Source organism: Sphaerodactylus townsendi, linkage group LG09, assembly GCF_021028975.2.
Source record: "Sphaerodactylus townsendi isolate TG3544 linkage group LG09, MPM_Stown_v2.3, whole genome shotgun sequence".
NCBI classification, from domain to species: Eukaryota; Metazoa; Chordata; class Lepidosauria; order Squamata; family Sphaerodactylidae; genus Sphaerodactylus; species Sphaerodactylus townsendi.
The window spans coordinates 42,185,873-42,202,275 of NC_059433.1; the positions used below are offsets into that span (position 1 = coordinate 42,185,873).

Here is a 16,403-nt window from a genome sequence, read left to right on the forward strand (position 1 = left end):
ATTAAACAACAGGAGGGTCAACACACAGTCCTGCTTCACCTCTTTATAAATTGGATTTTATTAGAGAAACCAGATCTTCTCACTCTAATTTGGGCACAAGTGTCCATAGGCAGCTGCCACAGTGATAGTAGTAGCTCTTTATCAATATTTTGATCTGTTAACTTCTGCCAGGATCAAACAAATGCTACACTGTGACCGGGTCAACAAATGCTACATATAGTACTTTCATTTGGCCCTTTAGACCTGAGAAGGCCGGTTGATGGAGAGTCTGACAGCAGTACAGAAGTCCTTTCTAAATCTTGCCTGACGCTGATAATGTGGTTCTAAACCCCCCAGCCCTCTAACTTAATCAGTAGATATTTACTATACATTTTGGCTGTCGTCTATATATAGCAGGCTTATTGGCCTGCTAAACACAGCGGCCAAAATGTATACTAAAACAGAAGTAAAAATCTAGCGTCTCCCCCACTGCTGCAGCCACATCTATAAGGGTTGTTACTGCTTAGGATGTCCCTGAGTCAATTAAGCTCCCCTCCCTAGAACCCAATTGTGTACCCCTACTCCTGAGGTAGGCTGCATGGAACAAGAACTCTGTCTCTCAGAAAGGCACTTTGGTGGGAAAAAAAGCACTGACAGGACACTTAGCACTTCTGGTTGAGTACTCTGTACTAACACCCAAAGGGGAAATCAAAGTCCACACTATGTGGCTGACCTCTCTCATTTAAAAACCCTAACATGTACCTCATCTCCAAAGGCTTGATCCAAAGGGGTGCCTGTGCACTAACAGGAAAGCATTGGACTGTGTCCCTTCCTTGTTCCACTTGTTTGTGATTAGGAGCTTCTGTGACCATGCCGCCTTCCAAACTCAGCTGCACTGCAGTTATGTAGGGGCCTATGAGTTATGGTCTCATGGCACCATGACCTCTTGCACAAAAAAGGAAGTGGGACATCATAGGTGCTCCACGAAAATGCCACAGAGAAGGCGCCCATGTTTTTAGCTCCATGCTAGGCTGTAAGCTCATTCCTTTTGACAGGCTCTTCCTCTATCTCCTTGTTGCAGGGGAGTGGATATCCACATTCTAGATTGCCACACAACCCTTGAACTCATTGACTTGCAAGTGCAGAGCTCTGTGCAATAGCTGCCGTGGCATAAGGATCATTAGAAATCACTGAGCATTTCAGTGAAGGACAGGTGAGCATAGATCACCTAATTCATTTGCTCTAGATGAAAAGAATTACCTATGACTGAGGCATTATAGGGCTTTGCCATTACAGAATTGGCCTTGATTGGCACATTGCATTATACTCTTTAAGAGGACATGACTTTGTGTGGAAGATTGGGTGCCAGTTTTAAACAACTCTCTAATAATTGGTCTCAGTCATTAAAATATTATAATTGTAATTTGTAGCTAAGCACTGCATTATTGCATTACTTTTTGACCACTAAGGAAGGCCAGTTGGTCAAAATACATCTGTTTCTAAGGCTCATTCCACACATGCATAATAATGCACTTTCAAACTGCTTTCAGTGCTCTTTGAAGCTGTGCGGAATGGCAAAATCCACTAGCAAACAGTTGTGAAAGTGGTTTGAAAACACATTATTTTGCATGTGCGGAAGGGGCCTAAGGGTCAAAAAGTGTAATATAGGACCCTTCTGTGTATTATACTTGTGATATTGTGTGCATAAGGCAAGCTATCATGGTCATTTGACAAATGTACATACCGTATATGCTCGCGTATAAGTCGACCCGCATATAAGTTGAGGCACCTAATTTTACCACAAAAAACTGGGAAAACTTATTGACTCACGTATAAGTCGAGGGTGGGAAATGCAGCAGCTGCTGGTAAATTTCAAAAATAAAAATAGATGCCAATAAAATTACATCAATTGAGGCATCAGTAGGTTAAATGTTTTTGAAAATTTATTTCAAAGAAAAACAGTAAACTGGCTCTGTAAGTGGAAAATAGGGTCAACAAGAACAATAGAGCATCAACTATATCTTTAAAATTACAAATTCCTTAGCTCAACCTGCTACCAAGCTAAAACACAAGAGTTAAAATCCCTCCCAAACTGGATTCCTCATCATCATCTGTATGTCCAAATGTAAATCCCAATCTTAGATTTTAAGAGAGGGATATTATCAGAAATGGAAAGTCTAATCATTAGTCTTCCCATTGTAAAACAATGGGGATGGGGCATCCCCTTTGGGGGTCAATAATAACTCTTTAGGTCCCCTGACCCAAACTTCTCACCTCAAACCTGGCTGGTATCATACAGTGACTCTCCTGATGATTCAGCTTCAGGTTTGGTGAAGTTTGGTTCAGAGGGTCCAAAGTTATGGACCCTCAAAAGGGTAGCCCCATCTACTAATAGCTCCCATTGAAAACAATGGGGAATGGGGGCACCTCATTTGGGGGTCCATAACTTTGGATCCCCAAAACCAAACTTTACCAAACTTGGCTGGTATCATCAGGAGTGTCTTCTGAGGGTACCCTGAAATTTTGGTGCCGCTAGCATAAAAACTGCACCCCCTGCTGGCTGGCAAAGTAAAAACACACAAAAAATTTTAATGACCCGCATATAAGTCGAGGGGAGCTTTTTCAGCATTAAAAATGTGCTGAAAAATTCGACTTATACATGAGTATATACGGTAATTTTAATTTGTAATAAATACATATGTGTTTTTGATACTTAGCAGTTTTATATTTAGTGACCCCCTTAACTATTTCTTGACCTTTTAGGTCAAGATGGAGCGAGCCTGAACTTTGGGGTGGGGTTGCAGTGGTGTTCTGCCCCAAGGATCCCTAGTTGCCATGATTGACAAGGCTGCACTCAGGAGGCACTCCTGGATAACTGCTGTTGCTGCACAACTTTCTGTTTTGCTTTCCTACAGATAATGATTCATTAAGGGGACTTCAGAGCATGGCTAATGCAATTCTTCTCTAATCTGCTGTCCCAGCCAGGCTCCTGGAGTGAAGCATTGGACCCAGACTGTCCTTCCAAGTTCCACCTGTGACTCTACCCCCCCCCCACCGCCACCCACTTAGAAGAATGCTGTGCCACGTCACGCTCAGTCCATATTTCCATGGCCCTAGATAAATAAAGTGTTGCTTATGCCACAACAGTCTCTCTGCCACTGGCGTAATGCCCATTGGGCAAGGTGGGCAGCTGCCCAGGGCATCATCTTGTGGGGGGCATCAAAATGCTGGGTTTGTTTTTGGGTATTTTTTGTGGTTTTCTATTTTTGGCCTGCAGGGGGCGCAGTTTTAGGCTAGCGGCACCAAATGTTCAGCGTATCATCAAGAGACTGTCCTTATGCGACCCCCCAAGTTTGGTGAGGTTTGGTTCAGGGAGTCCAAAGTTATGGACTCCCAAAGGGGGTGCCCCTATTCCCCATTGTTTCCAATGGGAGCTAATAGGAGATGGTGGCTACAGTTTTGAGGGTCCATAACTTTGGCCCCCCTGAACCAAACTGCACCAAACTTGGGGGGAATCATTAGGGCAGTCTCCTGATGATATGCTAAAAATGTGGTGCTGATATGTCTAAAAATGCACCCCCTGCAGGCACCAATGTCCTGGTGCAAAAAATTTTTGGTCGTGGTGGAGTGGCCACCCATGGGGGGGGGATCAAACTCAGGTTTTGCCCAGGGCTACAGTTTGCCCAGGGCTGCCTTGTTACGCCCCTGCTCTCTGCCTATTTGGTTCTGAATGCACGCCATTAGGAATAGAGTTTTCATGAAATATTGCATCTCATTCCACCCTTCAAAACACCCAGTAATTGCAGTCCCTCCTAAAAATTCCAAAAGGGGCCTAAATCATTTAGGACTGCAATTACTGGGTGTTTTGAAGGGTAGAATACAGTGCAATGACTACAAAGGCAACATATTCCAGGTCTGTGGCTACTAAATATAAAAACTATACAAAATGAAGAATTAATGACTTAATTTATTCACCATTTTCCCCAGAGACTAATATTTAAAGAAAACCACAGACTTCTATTTTGATTGATCACTGGTTTTTTTGTATAGTTCTCTGCTCCCTACTATAAGCTCTTTTTTATTCAGGGCAAAAGACGCATCTAAATGAACTAGAATATATTGCCCTAGCTTGTAATGAAACAGCTGCCTAAAGCAACTTCCTTATTGTTCAGTTATCAAGCCAACCTATCCATTCTATTTTCTCCTTGTATAGTACCAGTAGAAAAGGGGATTTTGATGGCAATGATGCACTTTCTTGATCTCACAATTGTATTGGAGCCATTAATCCCCCCCCCCCAAGCTCTAGGAACATGATCTGCCCCCGCTAACCTATTAAATGGCATATTACAGAACTAACACAGAATATTTTCATTTTAGAATTTACACTAAACTCTAGTGCTTAGCAGTGAGGAGATGGGCTTCTGTTGCCATGTGTTTACTTTGTCCTGCAAACAGATGGAAGTGTCAAGACCTGAAACCAGCAAAATAACAGAAAATATCTTATTCAACAATTGACTAAAATATCCAGACTCTTAAGGATAGCAAGCTTTTGTTTCTTCTTTTCATTATCTCTATTCTACAAACATCACACACACACACACACACACACGCACACACACACGCACACACAAAATGCAATTATTTTAACTATTTAAGTTTAACGTTCTGAAACTTTCCCACCTAATTTTGCAGGCTCTAATTTTCTTATCATGTGTCAAAAGATGATTATTCATTTAAAAAATACACACATCTGTTTCATATTTAACAGAACTGAATGGTAGGCTTCCCAATATAAAGATCAGATATTCTTTTTAAAAGTTTTAATACATTGGAGAAGATTGTAATATTTGGCTGTTAACAGAACAGCAACAGTAGAATCTCATTATGTAGTCAAGAACCTTTCATACTTTGACATTCTGGCAGTTTACCAAAAATCCTAATTATTGATGACTGCAAATAATTCATATTTATTTATTTATTTATTTATTTATTTATTTTATCTCGCTCTGCTCTCGCTTCCGTTTCCTCGCTGCCTCGCTCTGCTTTTAATTCTATTTTCATACCACCCACCCCCAAAGGGTTCTGGGTGGTGTACAAATAAAACACTTAAAAGTCATAAAAACAATTAAAATACAATAATGTAAAAATCGAGGCAACACAACTCAAAATATAATGTTGGATAGCAACCCGTAAAAGACCCTCTGGGAGAGGACACATTTTTTTTTGTGTGTATACACATATATACACATATGGATCTGTCCACTAGGAAACAAGAAAAACAGTTCCTTCAGAGGACAAGGTACATTTTCTTTGTGAGCTTTCCAGTCTCCATAGTTCAGCTCAAGTACTAGACTTTTTGCAGCAATAACAAAATATAACCTACATCTGCAGGTTTCAAGGATATTTTTGGTGGCTTTCATACCCAGAATGCTTCATCTCTTCACAGAGTTTGCATTACACTTGCTTTAGAATTTTAGAGTTCTTTCAAAGTAGCTTTTTGTTTGCTTAGGTGCCTCTTGGGCTTTACCATGGTGAGCTCAGTTAAGAGGCTTTAAAAGTTTAAGGGACTCCTGAGGCTTCTATGACTATGCCCTTCAAGTCGGTTGCTGAAGAAAGGTTTAAAAAAGGTAAAAGTGTTTAAAAATGAAGATTTAGTTTCATGCAGAAATGTTTTCAGCTTTCTTAAGTTTAAAATAGTGTGTGTGTATACATGAAAGAAAATGCTAAACTATCAGAATATATTTGCACTCTTGAAAGCAAAAGTGCTAGAAACTTAACCTTGCATAGATGTACCTCTTTACATTTCTCATGTTAGGTTAGAATCCACTGTCATAAATGTGCACAGTAGGGGTCTATAAAATCCTAATATTGCCATTTCAAGTAGCCATTTTGTGTTTGCTGCTGTAACGGAAGATCCCGTGGGCTTTTTCTAAAACCCCAATTTCAGCGAGAAAACAATTTTTACGAAAAGGCAACACTTCAGTATGTTTCCATCAGAGAAAAAGAAACTTCTGTATTTTACAAACTGCTGGCTTGAGTTTCACGGCACCTTAGAGAGCAATACAATGACCTGAACATCGTCTGATATCTGTAAGAGGCATTATTCAAGTTCCCCAACAGGCAGGTTTCTATCACATCATCTCAGACCAAGACTGTGGTACCTTCCTATCCTGTCTGCAAACCTCCTAATGCCATGTATGATGGTCTGTACATTCAGGTGGTACATCATTGTCCTCTGATGCCAGAATAACTTTAGTTAAAATTTTGCTTTGTTCTAAAGAGAAATTGAAAAATAGGTATCGGGTTTTTCAAGCAAAAACATATATATGAAAAATGTTTAAATTTCTATTTTCTTTAGCCTTTAAAACATATGACCTTTACCAAAACAAATACTTCGCAAATAACATTTTTTTCAAAAAAATTCACATAAAACCTTCCATAAGTCTTGTTGCCCCCTTACAGAAATGGGAGATATGAATCTTTAAATACATTAAGAGCTGTGCTAAGGAGGCCAGGGATTTGTTTGTCTGCAAGCAAAATAAAAAGCATAAGACTCAAATTGCAAATTAAACCATTTAGGAAGCCAAAACAATTTCATATAAGTATGAGTAATGGAATATTGAAACAGGTTGCTCAAGGGCCCTGGTGAAATCTCCATTTAAAGTTTTTTTTAAACAAATCAGAAAAGCACTTGATTAGATTAGCTGAGGTAGACTGACTGGAAGACCTTTCAAGTTCAGTTGCAGCTGTAAAGATGTATGCTCCTTTGACAACAATTTCTGAATTTTGGAAAACTGCTTTAATGATAAAAAAATAAAACAATGATACTTCTGTCTTAAAATTTATTCCAGCATAAATTTTTGTGAGTTAGCACTCACTTCATTAAATAAATCAAATGTTCATCCATTATGGAGAAGTATTTTTACTTAAAGTTTTTGTGTGGAGTGGAAATAGTACAAAGATAAGCCAGTGTAAAACCAGATTTAATCAATATAGTAAACAGCCACCCAATAAACAAAGCAATAGAAGTAGGATTACATATATATATATATATATATAATTGGTGAAATTACGAAATGACCAGTAGTTCAATTTATTCACTTATGCATAGTTAGCTCATTTGTGTGGTCTTCACATTTGACAACAACCCAGCTCACCTGTTATTGTAATTAATTGAACCAATAAACATGCTCTCTATTAGGTTTGTGAGCTCTTCTGTCTACGGATTTCAACCTAACTCTGCAAACAAAATTAGTTTATAGATGTGGATATCCTAGGGCTGTCAATCTCCAGACGGGAGATGGAGATCTCATGGAATGCCAACTGATCTCTAGAGTACATAAATTGCTTATTTATTTATTAGTTACTTAATTAAAGCATGCCATATGAAGGCCAGCACATGGCACAAAAGCTAGAAGAAGTTAGTGACATCCTTCTTTCTCCTGTAAGAGTGTATCAAACTTCATTCCAAAATATTAGGTTTGCTATATTGTGTCTCATCATGTGTTCTGTTCAATTGAGCTACAAAATTTATGCCTTGGAAACAATCCTAAAGGCGAATACAGCTCTTCTTATTGCTTTCAATACAGAACCTTAACAGCTGTAACTGCTCTGTTTTCAGTCCCAAGCAGTCTTGACTAAAGCTAAAGAAAAACACCAGAACATATAAAGTGCCAAAATACAATCTAAGCAATGTTTTGAAGACTTTAAAGACCATGTAAAGAATACATTTACATTAATAAGTTCAAGTGAATGTAAACCAGAGGAACTAAGGGTCGAAACAAAAGATATTATAAAGGAAGAATACACAAAGGCTACTCCTGTGGCCAAAAGAAATGAAAAGCCTTGATACATGACTGTGGAGACTCTTGAAATTGCTAAAGACAGATGAGAAGCAAAAGGTGTCAGAAACAGAATCAAAAGTCTAAATGCAGCATTCCAGAAGCTCGCACACAGAGACAAAGAACTAGTATAACAACCAGCGTAAAGAAATAGAAGAAAACAAAGAAAGAATGAGAGATCTGTTCCACTAGATCCAAGAATTCAAAGGGAAATCAAAGAATAGTGAGGCCCCTTCCACACATGCAGAATAATGGACTTTCAATCCACTTTCACAATTGTTTGCAATTGGATTTTGATATTTTGCACAGTCAAAATCCAGCTGTAAAGTGCATAGAGAGTGGATTGAAAGTGCATTATTCTGCATGTGCAGAAGGGGCCTCAGGCATGCTGAAAGATCAACATGGAAATTACAGCAAAGCTTTTGACTTAAAACAGATATGGTTGGTTTTGAAGGAAATGAATGTATCACAATATCTAATTGTTTTGATGTGGAATCGGTACTCTGGACAAGAGGCTACTGTTAAGAAAAAATATGGAGAAAAACAATGGTTGCCAATTGGCAAAGGTGTTTGACAAGGATCTCTTCAATTTGTATGCAGAACATACAATAAAGAAAGCTGAATTAGATTTAGATGGTAGTGGACTGAAAATTGGCAGGAGGAACATTAACAATTTGAGATAAACTGATGATGCTATATTATTGGCAGAAACAAGAAAGATTTGAAATAACTACTGCTGAAAGTTAAAAGTGCCAAAACAGGACTACAGCGGAACATCAAGAAGATAAAAGTAACAGTTAATATAGAATTACTCAGCTTTATGGTGGACAATGAGGGCATGTAAACTGTTGAAGACTTTCTTTTCTTTGGCTCCATCATCAACCAAAAGCGTGACTGCAACCAAGAAATCAGAAGGAAATTGAGACTTGGAAAAGCAGCCATGAAGGAGCTATAAAAAAATTATGAAGTGTAAGGATGTGTCGCTGGCAACCAAGATCAAGTTAATTTATGCCATAGTATTCTCCATTACTATGTATGGGTGTGAAATCTGGGCAATGAAAAAAGCTGACAGGAAGAAAATAGATTCCTTTGAAATGTGTTGTTGGAAGAGAGTTTTTATGGGTACTGTGGACCACCCAAAATGAATCAGTGGGTTCTAGATCAAATCTGTGTCCAGAAGCTAAAATATCTAAACTGAGGCTGTCATAGTTTGTTTACAGAATAAGAAGATAAGAGTCACTGGAAAAGGTAGAAGGAAGTAGGAAAAGAGGAAGACCCAACATGAGATAGAGTGACTATAAAACGGGGTGTGGGAGTATGTGTATGTGTGTGTGAAGGTCTGGATTAAATCAACTGGCAAGAAAAGTCGAGTAACCCCTTCCGAGGAGCCGGGCATGCAGCCATGCCACCACGCTCCAAGAGACTTCCTGGCAGCATAGGGAGGCTTAAAATGCTGAAAAACCTCAGGAAGCCCCTATTGAGTTAAATAGACTTATGCCACCTTTTTAGTGGCATAAGTCAGTCATCCTAGCTGCTGGCACAATGTAGGGTAAATAAGCAGAAAACACAGTATTGAAGCAAAAAAAAAATTATGGTGGTTACAATATGTAATTACATTAGTGGACATTATCACAAGGTGTAGGTAAGCTAAATGCCCCAGGCAATCATGAACACAATACTTTATTGGAACATAAGTAAAAATTCAGCATTTTTAAAAACCATTTACAGTGTATTCAGAGTTAAGGATACTATCCACAATCACTATTCACAAAGAAAATTTTAAAAAGTGGCCCAGGGGATTAATACAATATATTTTTGTCAAATACTAATAGGTCATCTTGAATGAATATCCTTCGCATTTTAGAGACATTTTCCTACGAACTAAGTGGATATTGGATAAGACTTCACTAAATTACATTATTATTATTCTAGGTCAGTAGTTTCAGGCAAACTAATTGTTAGATAGAGTTATCTCACTCTCTAAATCTTTGTTAAATGTAATCACTCCTTACTTGAAAACCAATTAACTATCATCCTTTTTAGTATCTATTCAGCTGCACATTCTAAAGATTTTCTGTTTGCAAGACATTTTTGTCCTTTTAATGTATGTGAAGTAGTTATCTTAAAACCACATGCAACATTTTTTTGTCTTGCATCCCTAATTTTTCATACATAAAGACTAAATACTCCATTTAGAAATACACTTCTAACCATTTACGTTTTAAGATGATACACAAAATGAATTCTCAGCTGATTTTATAAATTAGCAAGCTCAGGAGTGTTGCTCCTGAGAGCCAGCGTGGTGTAGTGGTTAAGAGCAGATGGATTCTAATCTGGAGAACCAGATTTGATTCTCCACTCCTCCACGTGAGTGGCAGAGGCTTATCTGGTGAACCAAATGTGTTTCTGCACTCCTACATTCCTGCTGGGTAACCTTGGGCTAGTTACTGTTCTTCGGAACTCTCTCAGTCCCACCTACCTCACAAGGTGTATGTTGTGGGGAGAGGCAAGGAAAGGAACTTATAGGCCACCTTGAGTCTCCTTAGGGGACAGAAAGGTGAAGTATAAATGCAAACTCTTTTTATTCTTCTTTCCATAATCCAATATTTAGAATACCATGTTCTATGTTTTTGTATATCTCTAGAGATTGTCCAGAATTGAAAGAACTTTTAACGCTTTTATTTTTGTCAAACTGCAAGAGTCACCCTCCTGCACTATGGTAAAGGGTCTTCTAAAGTGACAGTATTTTCAATGATATTTTTGTGCTCTAATGGGGAGAGGGAATCAGTTGTTTAAGAAAAAACATCAGACTTTCTCCTTCACTTCCCCTTCAGGCCTCAAAATATCTTCCATTTTTTTAAAAAAAACAACCCTAAAAACCCTAGTATATCCTTCAAAACAAATGAAGCATGTGCATTTTGAACTCAGGGACTTAACTTTCTACCTCTTTCTAGTATAAGGCATTGGTCAGGATATGTGAAACCCGAAGTAAGCAAAACAGCTCTCCCCTCATGGCTTTTTTCAGCTTGTGAAAGGACAGGTGATAGAAGGAATAGAATAACAAATACTCTCTTGCCACCGCACATTCTCATCAGCCAGTTTTGCTACTTTTTTTTTCAAGTTAGAGGCACCAAATTTTCATCATAGCTACTGGTGACCGCTCTTACACAAACCCCTGAGTTTGTTCAACATTGGCTCAAGGGGTCCAATTTTATTAATCACCAAATGTAGGGAAAATTGGGAACCAATAAAATTGGACCCCCCTGCCCCAATATTTATCAATATTTTTCAAATGTATCAATATTCATCAAACTTAGGGGTTCTTGTAAGGGAAGTTGCCACAGCCATGATGAACATTTGGTGCCAGTACCTTTAAAAAAGCCCACCTCCCCAGCCCCAGAAAGATTCTCCATAGAATGTAATTGAGCAGGGAAATTTAAAGGATCCTATTGAACCCCATGAGGAATCTCCCCAAAACTGGAAAAGGCTGCATTTTTTCAAATTTTCCTTTCAGTTTTTTTTGTTTCTGTTTAAAGGGTCTATTTTTTTTCCATTTGGCAGAGCCAAATGGACACCCCTTCTAATAAACTGAAACTTAAACCTGACAAAACAGATGTGCTACTAGTTTGACTCATGACTATGGATGGGGTCACAGTGCCTCCCATCCCAAAGAAGCAGGTTCGCAGTGTGAGAGTGCTGCTGAGCCCAGGCATCTGTTAGATAAACATGTGGCAGTGCTGACAAGGGTGTCTTTCACCATTTTGAATGGTAAGTCAGCTGTGGTCCTTCCTGGGCAGGAAAGATCTTGCTACAGAACTGCATGCCCCGGTAACATCTAGACAAGACTGGTCATTACTAACCTGTGGGGGATGTCACATCATCATATTTATTAGGAAGACTATGTGCACAGGGTGGTTTTCCAATGCTCACCCCAGTCACCTACATTTTACTGCCCGCAAGGTAAGTACTCATTTTACCAAACTTCGGAAAGACAAAAAGCTGAGTTGACCTAGAAAATTACTTCCTTCGGGGTCGAACTCGGATTATGAGTAGAGCTTTGACTGAAGTATTGCAGTTTACCACTCTGTACCATGGAGCTCAGTCTCAGATAACTGTAACATTGTACTGTACTGAAATACACTCTATGTGGGGCTGTCCTCAAAGACTGTCCAGAAGCTACAGATGGTACTGAATGCTGCAGGCAGAATATTGACTGGTGCATGTCGTAGGGACCAGATCATTCCAGTCTTGTTCCATCTGCATTGCTTACAGCAGTGGTGACGAACCTGTGGCACGCGTGCCAGAGGTGGCAGAGCCCTCTCTGTGGGCACGTGCGCACAGAGTTCATCATGTAAAGGAAGCGGAAAATCTCACTCACACACACACACACACACACACACACACACACACACACACACACACACACACACACACACACACACACACACCACACATATCTAGGCTGGCCTTGCTTCTGAGTAAACCCTCCTAGGGTCATGGTTCACCCATTCCAAGTGTTGCACGGTTGCTTCATCAAGCTTACTCCCGAGTAACATGCACCTTGGAGCAAACCATTTATTCTAAACTAAAACCTCAGTATTCAGATTAAATTGCCATGTTGGCACTTTGCGATAAATAAGTGGGTTTTGGGATACAATTTGGGCACTTGGTCTCGAAAAGGTTTGCCATCACTGGCTTACAGGCTCAATTAAAGATGTTGGGATTTACCTTTAAAGGCTGTTTGGCTTGGGATCAGAATATCCTTAAGTGCTGACTTCTTACAAAAGAGCCTACCCATCCACACTTCTCTAGTTTATCGTCTTTTATACCAAAGACTGTAAAGTACTTTCATAATGTGTGTGAAAACTGTTTGCAGCTGCCTTTGGAGAATAGCTTTTATTTTCTTTGCATTCTAATTATAGATGCATTTATTTATCAGTGCTAGGCTGTTCCAACAGAATGGAATCTCATTGTGCTAGGCAAAAACATGCTTCAACAATTTCAGAGAACTAAAATTACTAAAAAAAATCTAGTATGTTGCTTTGAGACTCAAAGTGGTCTGCTTTTTCTCAAGGGAACAAGCTTATAGCATACAATTACCGCTGCAATTTAAAAGGTTCATTATGTGATTCGTCTCTTCAAGCACTCCCCTTTCTGTTAATTCTATAGTGCATTATTTGAGAACAGCATAACTTCACTGCTAAGCAGTTGTACTAGTATATGATTAGTTTTAGCAACATAACGTTTGAAACTTTCTCTTTTTTTGCTGTCAAGTATCAACCCACTTATGGCGACTCAGTAGGGTTTTCAAGAACACCGACTTACGGAGATAGTTTCACATTGCCTCACTCTGTATATCAACTCTGGACTTTCTTGAAGGTCTCACATCCAAATACTAAACAGAGCTGACCTAGCTTAGTTTCCAAGTTCAGACTAGTGATTCACATGATCATTTATTCTGTTATATTTCCCTTTTAACTGATCTTGCTCAGGAATCTGATGTGCTAGAATATGACTGGCTCAGTGTTCCAACTATGGAATGGATCCAACTAATTTCAAGTAGAGTTCTCTTTCCAGGAAATGATTACCCCTTTGCAGTGCTCTGCAACTCCAACAAGCAGGTGCTGAAGGGGTCAGAGGATGCTCAGACACAGCAAGGATTACTGCAGAAGGCTTGAAACGGGACAATGGAACTGATAGAAATTCTTCTGTTACGTTAGCAGAACTGGCTCTGAGTCACAGAAAGACTAATACAATTCAAATCATATTTTGTAATCATATGCATGTATGCACAATCAAGTTATTTCAGAGACTGCAAAGAGTAAAAAGGTATGTGTGAAGTAGATAATTTTTTCCCTTTCATTTAGCTCTCTAACTGAAAGCAGGAAACAGTACATCAGTGCACTTTATGCTTTCTACATATACTAGAATATACTTTACACTTTCCTCAGTACATGTTATGCTTTCTATGTATACTAGGAATACAATTTCTATTTGGAAATAAAGCCGTATAGCAAGAATAAATGTATTCATTTATCTCTAATAAAACTCTGCTTTATATCTGTTTACAAGTAGAAACATTAGTATCACTGATTACAACAAGGTCCTTCTACACAACAACAGAAACGTATGTATCTCTATGCAAGCATGGTATAGTGGCTAAGAGCAGTGGTCTGCTATTTGGAGTAGCGGGTTTGATTTCTCACTCCTCCGCATGAGCAGTGGCCTCAAATCTGGTGAACCCTGCTCCTGCACCTGAAGCTTCCTGGAGGACCATGGGCTAGTCAAAGTTCTTCTGAACTCTCTCAGCCCTGCCTACCTTACAAGCTGTCTGTTGTGGGGAGAGGAAGGGACGGAGTTTATAAGCAGCTTAGAGACTCTTTATGGTACAGAAAAGCAGGATATAAATCCAGCTCTTCTTTTTATACAGATGTCTATCGCCAGTTGCTTGAAAATGAATCCTGCAGTAGCAGTTGATTTAAAAAATATATAATCACAGATTGTAATATTAAATTGCTGAAAAGAAATAGATTTAAAGGGTCCATCTTCTCCAACAACACTCTACCCAGTTCCCACTCAGGTGGGTGGTTGAAGGAAGGAAAGTTGGCCACAGAGAAGAGATACTAAATAACCACGCTAGCAGCCAGTCAGGAAAAGAGCAGGCTGCCTACACTAGGACAGTGCTGATTTTATTCCCCCTTTGCCACAGCAATTTGTTCTCCTCCAGGTTCATTGGCAATCTCACCTGAGCTACTGTATCTCCTGCTGAGGAAAGAGCGGGAAGGCAGAAAAGGAAGCCCTTCCCCTCATTTCATAAGACTGGCTAAGGTTCAGCAGTGGTGGGGAGAGACAGTTCTACATACTCAGAGGTATTTTAAGTGCTATATATTTAATATTCATAGCTACATCTGATTTGTGTCTATGCGACCTAACCTGGATGACCCAGTCTCATCCAAACTTGGAAGCTAAGCAGGGTCAGCCCTGATAAGTGTTTGAATGGGAGGTCCAGAACCGCTGTGCAGAGGCATGAAATAACAAACCACCTCTTTTAGTCTCCTGCTTTGATAACCCCACAGGGCTGAAACTTAAAAGCACTTTACACATAGACACAAATGCACACACATATGTATGTAGCTCTCCATGAGACATGGTACCATTGGACTAAAACATGCAACCCACAGCAAAGAATAAAATGCAAAAATTGTGTGATCCTAAGGAATTTGAAGAGCATACTATACTTATAGTAAATATATATTTTAAAGTTGCACTGTATTTGTGAACAAATAAGAGATACAGATGACAATACTGATTGAAAATAACATCTTCTTACAGTAAGCCAAAGTTAAACCTTTTGTTATCATTGATTTCAATAGTAGAGTCAATCACACGTTTAATTCTAATTGAAATCAATGGGTCTTAAAAATGCTTACTTTTAGCATGAGCATGCATATGATAGTCAAGTCCTAAGGTCACTAATTTCCAATTCTAATGCTTCAAACCAAAAATTTCCCCACTTTAAAAAAATACACCATGTGGTGTTACTTCAGGAACTAAAAGCAAAGTTATCCGTTTTAAACAAACATACTCACCAGCACATTTTGTCCTTGTTTTAAGAGCTGGACCAGGAGATCCAGTTCCTCCTTCACCTGGTCTAGTGAGCAGCACACTAATCTCATATTCTGTATCAGGATCCAGATGTCCAATTTTGTAGCTTGTGGAGTCAACAGGTTGTATGTCATACCAGCTTCCACTTGAAGTACGATATTCCACCTCTCTTTCAATAATGGGCCCATCTCCATTGATGGAATTTGCATTCAGCTGTATCCATAAGTAGGTTGCACCAACAGAGGACAGCTGAGGTGGTGCAATAGGAACAGGTGGCTCTGAAACAAATAATAATTATAATTGAAACATTAATCCAATACAGTTATCAATACCTTTATATGATGTGAGCATTCTTTTAAAAAAACCATTTAAAAAAATCATTGCGAAAAGCAATGAGTTACCATCTCTGACATCTGATCTTTGTATTTATATGTAACTGAGCTATAGGTTTTTAATTAAGATTTATACTGTAAATTGTTTTATACTGTTTTAAATTTATATTTCCATTTTTAAAGTGAACTGTACACCACCCAGAGCCCTTCGGGTATGGGCGGTCTAATTTACTTTATGCACTAAATTCGTAAACTGTGTTGACAGCATTATGACTATTAGCCTCCATCTTTTTCCCCTTCACATTTCAAGGTATAGTATAATGCCACACCAGAGTTACAGATACATTTATTTTACAGATTCAGATTTTCTTTTTTGGGATGTTGGTCTAACCATGGACCTGTTTGTTTCAAAAGAGGTGATCTTTTTGGACAGCAACGTTCTAGAGTAGCAAATCCCTGAAGCCTCAGGCCACACGCCACCTGGCCTTCTCTGACCTTAACTGAGTTCCTCATCAGGGCCAAACCAGACATTACAATTTACATGAGGCAGAAGCGTATCTGCCTAGGGACATGGGGTCACCTGTGTCCCCAGGCACAACTAATCTGGTCATGTGGGGGCGCAAAATCGGCCCCCCATGTTACCAGA

At 39.1% G+C, this 16,403-nt stretch overlaps 1 protein-coding gene across 15 annotated transcripts in view; it reads right to left on the bottom strand.

Annotated features, from left to right (window-relative positions):
- PTPRM (protein tyrosine phosphatase receptor type M) overlaps positions 1-16,403 on the bottom strand; it is a 539,592-nt gene that overhangs the window by 280,276 nt on the left and 242,913 nt on the right. For all 15 annotated transcript variants that reach the window (XM_048507340.1, XM_048507337.1, XM_048507335.1 and 12 more), the window contains exon 7: positions 15,410-15,703. In XM_048507340.1, the coding sequence (XP_048363297.1) occupies positions 15,410-15,703 (294 nt within the window). The remainder of the gene's footprint in view (positions 1-15,409; positions 15,704-16,403) is intronic.